The sequence below is a fragment of the Petromyzon marinus genome, chromosome 52 (assembly GCF_048934315.1).
Source record: "Petromyzon marinus isolate PM22_M1 ecotype Great Lakes invasive population chromosome 52, UKy_Petmar_22M1.pri1.0, whole genome shotgun sequence".
NCBI lineage: Eukaryota > Metazoa > Chordata > Hyperoartia > Petromyzontiformes > Petromyzontidae > Petromyzon > Petromyzon marinus.
In genome coordinates, this window is record NC_133718.1 from 10311691 (window position 1) to 10320625 (window position 8935).

General features: G+C 46.9%; 1 protein-coding gene across 1 annotated transcript; it reads right to left on the reverse strand.

The window, feature by feature from the left end:
* Positions 1 to 293: 293 nt before the first annotated feature.
* Positions 294 to 8505, reverse strand: LOC142931291 (survival motor neuron protein-like). Its single transcript, XM_076075030.1, has 3 exons — positions 7983 to 8505; positions 1431 to 1502; positions 294 to 494 (listed from the first exon to the last, which is right to left on the reverse strand). The coding sequence occupies exons 1-3, from the start codon at positions 8022 to 8024 to the stop codon at positions 294 to 296; spliced, it is 315 nt and encodes a 104-aa protein (XP_075931145.1). The 5' UTR covers positions 8025 to 8505.
* Positions 8506 to 8935: the final 430 nt, after the last annotated feature.

Here is an 8935-nt window from a genome sequence, read left to right on the forward strand (position 1 = left end):
CAAAAGAAGAATTTGATTATGATAATATGGCTTTCCCCTTTCTGGCAATAAAACAGAAAGGGGAAAACCCTATTATCATAATTTAATACTGGCAAAGGAGGTCTCATGAAATAATTTGCTTGTCAGGAGAAGCAAACCTCATGGACCTTCTCCCTGAGATTTCCCTGCAGCACTACAATGCCAAACACCAGAAGCGGTGGCCTGTGAAGAATATTGGTGAAAGACCAATATAGGTTGGACAGCAGACACGACAAAGCGGACAACTATTAACATCACGCAGGTAATGGTCAAAGTTATAAATCACATTTGCAAATAAACGTGACAGCCACATCCAGCGCACCAGTAATCTTCTGCTTCAGGATATTTACCTTGTCGGAGGGCGACACGCTGCTCCTCTTGTGCCGTCTCCGTGTCTTCGCCCGCTTGTTCACGGACTTTGTCTCCCCGCAGGTCTTGGGGCTCTCGCAAGTGGCGGTGCCATTTTTGAGCGCTGTCTGAAAGAACACGGTCAGTTAGTTGAGGTTGGTTGTGTTTCGTGTGGCCACGGCCATATACACTGACGAAGTCACGGCCTGTAGGTAACCCACCCCTGCTCTAAGACGTGTAGGACCGGGTGTCTAGACCTGCTTCTGTACATACACGTACTACTTTGGAACGGCTCGTAGAGTGTTGCCAACTCAGCAATTTTGTTGCTCGATTTAGAGGCATTTTTGGGGGTTTACCAAGCGACCAAATTTGAGTGACTTTCTGGGATAATTTTGAGGATTTAGAAGCAATTCCCGCTGCGTATGAATGTACGCATTCACATGACATTTAAAATGGCTCATCGACTCAAAAAAGCGCGCTCTTAGAAATCCTACGTCACTTTGCTATGGCACAATGTCGAGTGCCATTTATTATAACTAGTCTAGGCATAATGCAGCCTTATTGAGTTAGCAACAATGCTGTCAAACCACTGTGTGCCCATTTTCCCCATTCATGTTTGTGGCTGACATGCTTCCAACCTGCGCATGCATCACTGTGCACATTCTCCGCCGCCTGGTGAGGAAGTTCGTTTAGACAAAGTGTATTATATTGTCGGGCTTTCCCGGGTATCCCTTGCAACAGGTGTGTTGTGTCTCAAGATGTAAATATAACCATGTACACGTACACAGAGATACGAAGTGCACAAGTACACACAGACAAGCGATACAAAGACAAAGACCCCCCCCCGTATAGCCTTAACAGACTGTTGGGGCAAGTGCTGTTAGCAAGCACCTAGAAAGGCCGGAAGAGCACACGAGGGGGTGGGTGGTCAGCACCACGCCCGGCTGCCTTTGTCTCCCCAGTGGCGATGTTTACACACTGCGCCTGGTCCTCATTTGTAGCTGAGTCGACCTAGGGGAGGCCCAGGACCGGTTGAGCTCACAGCCAGAGTCTGAGACACTCACCTTGAAGGACGTGACGGCTTTGTCATACGCCTTGATGAGCGCTGTGCCGTCCCAAATGTCAGAATCGTCACTCTACACAGGGCACACAACCACCACCACCATCACCACCACGACCCTTTTGAGTCAACATCGACCGCACGCGGCACGCTCAGCACGTGCTACGCTCAACACGCGGCACGTGCCACGCTCAACACGCGGCACGCTCAGCACGTGCCACACGCTCAGCACGTGCCACACGCTCAGCACGCGGCACACGCTCAGCACGCACCACACGCTCAGCACGTGCCACACGCTCAGCACGTGCCACACGCTCAGCACGTGCCACACGCTCAGCACACGGCACGCTCAGCACGTGCCACACGCTCAGCACGCGGCACACACTCAGCACGCGGCACACGCCACACGTGGCACACGCCGCACGTGGCACACTCAGCACGCGGCACGCTCAGCACGCGGCGAGACCCACGGCGTTCCCCGACACCCGGAGCGCTGTGCGAGAGAAGTGACGTCCGTCCACTGAAGTACCAGGGCGCGGCGCATTGCGGCGCTTGTTTTGACCATACTTCACCACGCTGGTACCAGAGCGGGTCTGTGAATGCGGGCGAGTGAAGGCTCGAGTTCCGTACAGTGCTGACACACACGCAATTTGCAGGTTAATTGAATGCAAGTACACCATCGAAACTGATAGCAAGAGGAAATTATATACCGAGCCAGTGGTAGAAATTCCTCATTTCGAGGGCGGCGAGCGGCGACTCGCATATGACCACCGCTGTTGATTCGCCACAAAGTAGTGCACTGTTGACTTCATTCACACCGCACTGTAGTGTCACTGTACAATGCACGTAAGCCCAATTGTGCACGCGCAGACAGCGCTGTACACGCGTACCGTGCGAACATAACGTCAACAACATAACGTCAATAACACAACATAACGTCAATAACATAACGTCAATAACACAACATAACGTCAATAGCACAACAACATAACGTCAACAACATAACGTCAATAGCATAACGTCAATAACGTGTTCATTCTGCTTCGCGGTGCACAGCATACAGAAGAAGTGCATCCGACAGCCACGACTCTACTGACGCTACATAACGTCAATAACACAACATAACGTCAATAACATAACGTCAACAACATAACTTCAAATTTCGATTTAAAGCTTTCGTGACTGCAAGGATTCATCTTCTTTGGTTCTTTCGGTAAAGTCACGTAGAATGAGAATAAAATAATAAATTGATCAAATAAAATAACACAATAATATTCTCACGATGTTTCGGCCACAACACAAGCGGCCTTCATCAGGTGAAGGGACGAGACTGTCTGGTAGGACAGCGCTGGAGTGAAAAAAGGCACGCTCAGATCACGACCTTTAAGCTGTGTCAGAAGAAACAAAGCGCCTTGACAAAGGAATTAGCATATAATTGAGCATTGAAATGGCCGAGTGATTAGCTTGTGACTGGTCACAGAAATGGCTATGTTAAAGTTAAAGCATACACATCCGCAGAGGCACCCCTTGACAAAGGAATTAGCATAGAATTTATCATTGAAATAGCTAAGTTAAAGCATACACATCCGCAGAGGCACCCCTTGACAAAGGAATTAGCATAGAATTTAGCATTGAAATAGCTGAGTGATTAGCTTGTAACTGGTCACAGAAATAGCTATGTTAAAGTCAGAGCATACACATTCACCGAAGCACCTAGTATAAATCAAACAGGAGAATTTAGCATTGAAATAACTAGGCGAATTTAGCATTGAAATAACTGAGTGATTAGCTAGTGACTGGTCACAGAAATGGCTATGTTGAAGTCAAGGCCTACACATCTGAGCTATTCACAGTAACTGGGTATACAATACAATGTATAATGAATACTATATAGTGAACCAATAAAAAACTAAAATATAAATTACCTTAATGTTATCAATAAACTCTATATTCTCCAATCAACTAAGCTACCAACAATAAGTCGTTATATATCACAATGCTATATGGCGAAAAAATGGGTGGATTCTCACCCTCAACTTTAGCAACACGGATAGCTACGGGCCCCGTTCAGACGGACGAGTTCATCCAAGGTCGGAACAGAGGAGGGGGAGAGAGACAGCTGCGAGGCGCTATTATACTCCATGTTGTAAACCATACCATTAACCGTGGTGTGAGAGGTATTAAGAGTCAATGCTGGCGAAAGAGCTGCGGTCTGAAGGTCATCGTAAAAAACAATTAAGAACGGAAATGGTTTAAAACATCTTTCCAATGGTTACTAAGCCAGAATCCATATTCTCGGTTGAAATTGTCTCTGTACTTGTATATGTGAATGGCCTCATGAACGAATCTCTCATGGTAGCCGGTTGGTTTGCAAAGAACCTCCGTCTTGGAGAAGTCAATGTCATGTGAGCCCACTGAATTATAACAGTGATCTGCCACGGCAGAGGAGTTCGTCCTACCGTGTTTCAAGTCTGCTTTATGTTCACGGATGCGGTCCGAGATATGTCGTTTGGTTTCTCCAATGTAGCTACTACCACAGAGGCACTTTAGTTTGTAAACGCCCGGGTACTGTATGTCTGGAACAGCATCTTTTACAGATGGAACTAGATCACGGATTTTATGTATTGTGTTGAATCGGACCTGGATCTTGTGTTTATTCAGGATATTGGAGATCTTTTTAGTCACCCCTGCAATGTAGGGTAAGGTGATGGTTTTGAGTGGCTCCACAAGAGAATCCTTGCAGTCACGAAAGCTTTAAATCGAAATTTAACCGCCTCTACGGGGAGGGATTTCACACATCCTTAAGATCATTCAACAGACTCTGGGATAAGAAGGATCAACTAATCAAGACTCTCACCTTTCTGAAGAGATGCCGCGACTCTAAGGTAATACCAACCGCATTTACACTAACCTCTGCTGTTGCAACGTCTCTCAATGCAAAACGAATTCTAGCTAGAATTAGCTTCGCTCTTATCTCGGAAAAAATTCAGACTTACACGCACCTAACTCGATCAGTTAGACAAGACACTCTACAAATCACACTTAAAATTGACAGCAACAATGTCTACATCGGATTGGGAACATGTAGACAATATGACTACCTCTTCGGCTGCCACTATGTCGACCAAATGTAGGGACAATTTGATTTCCAAATTCAATCACCTCTCCAGCAAAAAATTGGACCCACACACCGAAAAGATAGACGTCAACAAAGTCGTAATTAATCGCAGTAACAGTTCCATTTCTGATGGTCTGAAATCCGTTTTAGCTAAAGGTCTAAACTTTGCTGTCACACCGAGACACTTACCGGTTAATGATATCATTGCCTATGTCGACGTTGCACTCAAGGGCTTGAGTCCCATCGCTGCAGACGTAGCAAGATCTGAAATCGCTGCAACCCTTAAAAACGCTAAGTTGCCACCCAGCAACATCAGCAAAGACGAGCGTTTTGAATTATCTCAATTAAAAAAGAGGGATGATATTGTCGTCCTCTCAGCCGACAAGGGCAATGCCACTGTCATCATGGACAAAACAGAATATAACAACAAAATTCAAGAACTACTCAACGATGGCAGCTATACAAAAATAAAAAGAGATCCCACCAACAGCCTGGTTACCAAAACGAACAAAATCATCTCTGATTCAACAGCATTAATTGATGAGACCAAACAGTTCTCGTTGAAACCCTCTGCTGCCAGACCACCAAGATTATATGGCCTTCCAAAGATACACAAAGAAGATACACCCCTTCATCCCATCGTCTCTACTATCAACTCCCCCACCTATAAACTGGCACGTTTTCTTGTTGATATACTGCGACCTTTCACTGGAAAAACCACCTCTGCGGTACTAAATTCTACTCACCTGGTATCGACAATCAAAGGCATTTCCCTGTCCCCAGACGACCTGCTTGTCAGTTTTGATGTGGTGTCCTTGTTCACCAAAGTCCCGGTACCTGACACCATTGCTATCATTGAAGACCTGGTTCATCAAGGACTGCACAATGATGTACCCCCCCTGGTGAGACATTGCTTAACCAACACATACTTCACCTGGAATGGAACTTTCTACAAACAAACTGAGGGTACCCCAAGGGGCTCCCCCCTATCTCCGGTTGTAGCCAACGTATTCATGGAAAATTTTGAAACTGACGCCATCCAGACTGCCACTCTACGCCCGACCTTATGGAAGAGGTACGTGGATGACACCTTTGTCATCTGGCCACATGGCCAGCCTGCTCTAGACCAATTCCGCAACCACATCAATTCCATACACCCAGCCATCAGATTTACCATGGAGGTCGAAAAAGATGGCAAACTACCCTTTTTGGATTTCTTAATTAAGAGGAGACATGATGGTTCAATGAGTCACTGTCTACAGGAAAGCCACCCATACAGATGCTTACTTGAAACCGGATTCCCACCGCATCCATCCCAGAAGAACTCCCTCATCAAGACTCTATACCATAGAGCCCAATGCATTTCCGACCAGGAACACATTACCAGTGAACTCAAGCACGTACACCAGGCTCTCAGGGCTAATGGTTACTCCGACTACACAATCCGCAAAGCCATCACTCCAGTCATGAAGAAGGATTATCTTGTGGAGCCACTCAAAACCATCACCTTCCCCTACATTGCAGGGGTCACTAAAAAGATCTCCAAAATCCTGAATAAACACAAGATCCAGGTCCGATTCAACACAATACATAAAATCCGTGATCTAGTTCCATCTGTAAAAGATGCTGTTCCAGACATACAGTACCCGGGCGTTTACAAACTAAAGTGCCTCTGTGGTAGTAGCTACATTGGAGAAACCAAACGACATATCTCGGACCGCATCCGTGAACATAAAGCAGACTTGAAACACGGTAGGACGAACTCCTCTGCCGTGGCAGATCACTGTTATAATTCAGTGGGCTCACATGACATTGACTTCTCCAAGACGGAGGTTCTTTGCAAACCAACCGGCTACCATGAGAGATTCGTTCATGAGGCCATTCACATATACAAGCACAGAGACAATTTCAACCGAGAAGATGGATTCTGGCTTAGTAACCATTGGAAAGATGTTTTAAACCATTTCCGTTCTTAATTAATTGTTTTTTACGATGACCTTCAGACCGCAGCTCTTTCGCCAGCATTGACTCTTAATACCTCTCACACCACGGTTAATGGTATGGTTTACAACATGGAGTATAATAGCGCCTCGCAGCTGTCTCTCTCCCCCTCCTCTGTTCCGACCTTGGATGAACTCGTCCGTCTGAACGGGGCCAGTAGCTATCCGTGTTGCTAAAGTTGAGGGTAAGAATCCACCCATTTTTTCGCCATATAGCATTGTGATATATAACGACTTATTGTTGGTAGCTTAGCTGATTGGAAAATTTAGAGTTTATTGATAACATTAAGGTAATTTATATTTTAGTTTTTTATTGGTTCACTATATAGTATTCATTATACATTGTATTGTATACCCAGTTACTGTGAATAGCTCAGATGTGTAGGCCTTGACTTCAACATAGCCATTTCTGTGACCAGTCACTAGCTAATCACTCAGTTATTTCAATGCTAAATTCGCCTAGTTATTTCAATGCTAAATTCTCCTGTTTGATTTGTACTAGGTGCCTCGGTGAATGTGTATGCTCTGACTTTAACATAGCTATTTCTGTGACCAGTTACAAGCTAATCACTCAGCTATTTCAATGCTAAATTCTATGCTAATTCCTTTGTCAAGGGGTGCCTCTGCGGATGTGTATGCTTTAACTTAGCTATTTCAATGCTAAATTCTATGCTAATTCCTTTGTCAAGGGGTGCCTCTGCGGATGTGTATGCTTTAACTTTAACATAGCCATTTCTGTGACCAGTCACAAGCTAATCACTCGGCCATTTCAATGCTCAATTATATGCTAATTCCTTTGTCAAGGCGCTTTGTTTCTTCTGACACAGCTTAAAGGTCGTGATCTGAGCGTGGCTTTTTTCACTCCAGCGCTGTCCTCCAGTCTCGTCCCTTCACCTGATGAAGGCCGCTTGTGTTGTGGCCGAAACGTCGTGAGAATATTATTGTGTTATTTTATTTTATCAATTTATTATTTTATTCTCATTCTACGTGACTTTACCGAAAGAACCAAATAAGAACATAACGTCAATAACACAACAACATAACGTCAATAACATACTGTCAATAACATAACGTCAACAACATAACGTCAATAGCATAACGTCAATAACACAACATAACGTCAATAGCATAACGTCAACAACATAACGTCAATAACACAACATAACGTCAACAACATAACGTCAACAACATAACGTCAATAACGTGTTCATTCTGCTTCGCGGTGCACAGCATACAGAAGAAGTGCATCCGACAGCCACGACTCTACTGACGCTACCCCCCACTCTCACCAACCCGCACTGAGCAGGCGAGGTGAAGTATGGTCAAGTTAATAAACCCCACGGGGTGTGCAGAGGCCCTCGTCCAGCAGTGGACACGTGGAGCACAAAGAGGAGGGGGTATGGGAGAGGAGGAGGAGCGGGCGCGACTTGTCCATCACCTGCCCCTTCTGGTAGACGACGTCTCCCCGCGACACGGCCATGGACGATGGTGCGAGCGAGCGAGCCCGCAAAGAGGCCCCCTAGGAGCTTTGAAACCTCGCAGGAGAAGCGCGCGACTGAAGGTGGTGGTGGTTGTTGTTGTTGGCGGCGGGGGTGGTGGTGGTGAAGCCAAGCCGGCCGGTTCCCTTACGTAACGAACAGCAGCAGCAAGTAGACACGCTGCTTTAGCTGGGTGTTGTTTATCGGAGCTTATCGAAGGCCGCCTCTCTCGCTGCCTCCGAGTGAAGGGAGCGCGCGCCCCATGTGCGCCCTGAACGCCGCCACCGCAAACCTGCGACTCGCCGCCGGCGGCCATCTTACGCAAGGGAAGCGTCGCCCGCCGCTGTGAATGGGAAAGCCGGCGATGGGCGTCATCAACACGTCACCACTTCACCTCCCCAGGAAGAAACGGGACACGGGGATTGGGCCAAAGCGGGAAACTCTTCCCTGTGTAAGATGGCCGACAGGAACGCGTACACCGCGGCAGCGCTACGGACCCCGCCCCCTCCTCCCCGTCTCCCCCCCCGCCATTATCCTCCCCGCTACCGCTATAGGCGCTGCGCGAGACGCCGCGTGATAAAAATGTTTTATGATTAATTAGGGCGCAACCTCGGTCTGTGACGTAACAAACATAATTGTTGGGGGCGGTGTCAGCTGACGTCACTGGCAGGTATCGAATTTCTAAGCGCGTCACATCCGCGCGTCACATCCGCGCGTCACATCCGGCGATGACGTTGCAATCATCACAGGCTAAATACACGTGACGCTCGCACGTGACGCTCACACTCCAACTGGCTCCTCGCTGGCAACACTCGTGGGCAAGATGTTGCTGCTGCATGGGGTCAAGGCGTTTGTCATGTTGACCTTGATTCACATTACCGGATTGGTCGATTATAAAGGAGACAGTGCCAAC

Bases quoted from the DNA above. Each gene is read 5' to 3' on its own strand.
- LOC142931291 (XM_076075030.1), bottom strand. From the start codon at position 8,024: ATGGCCGTGTCGCGGGGAGACGTCGTCTACCAGAAGGGGCAG. The intron at 1,503-7,982 runs GTGATGGACAAG...TGCCCTGTGTAG, and splicing joins TCGTCTACCAGAAGGGGCAG to AGTGACGATTCTGACATTTG. The intron at 495-1,430 runs GTGAGTGTCTCA...GTGTTCTTTCAG, and splicing joins AAGCCGTCACGTCCTTCAAG to ACAGCGCTCAAAAATGGCAC.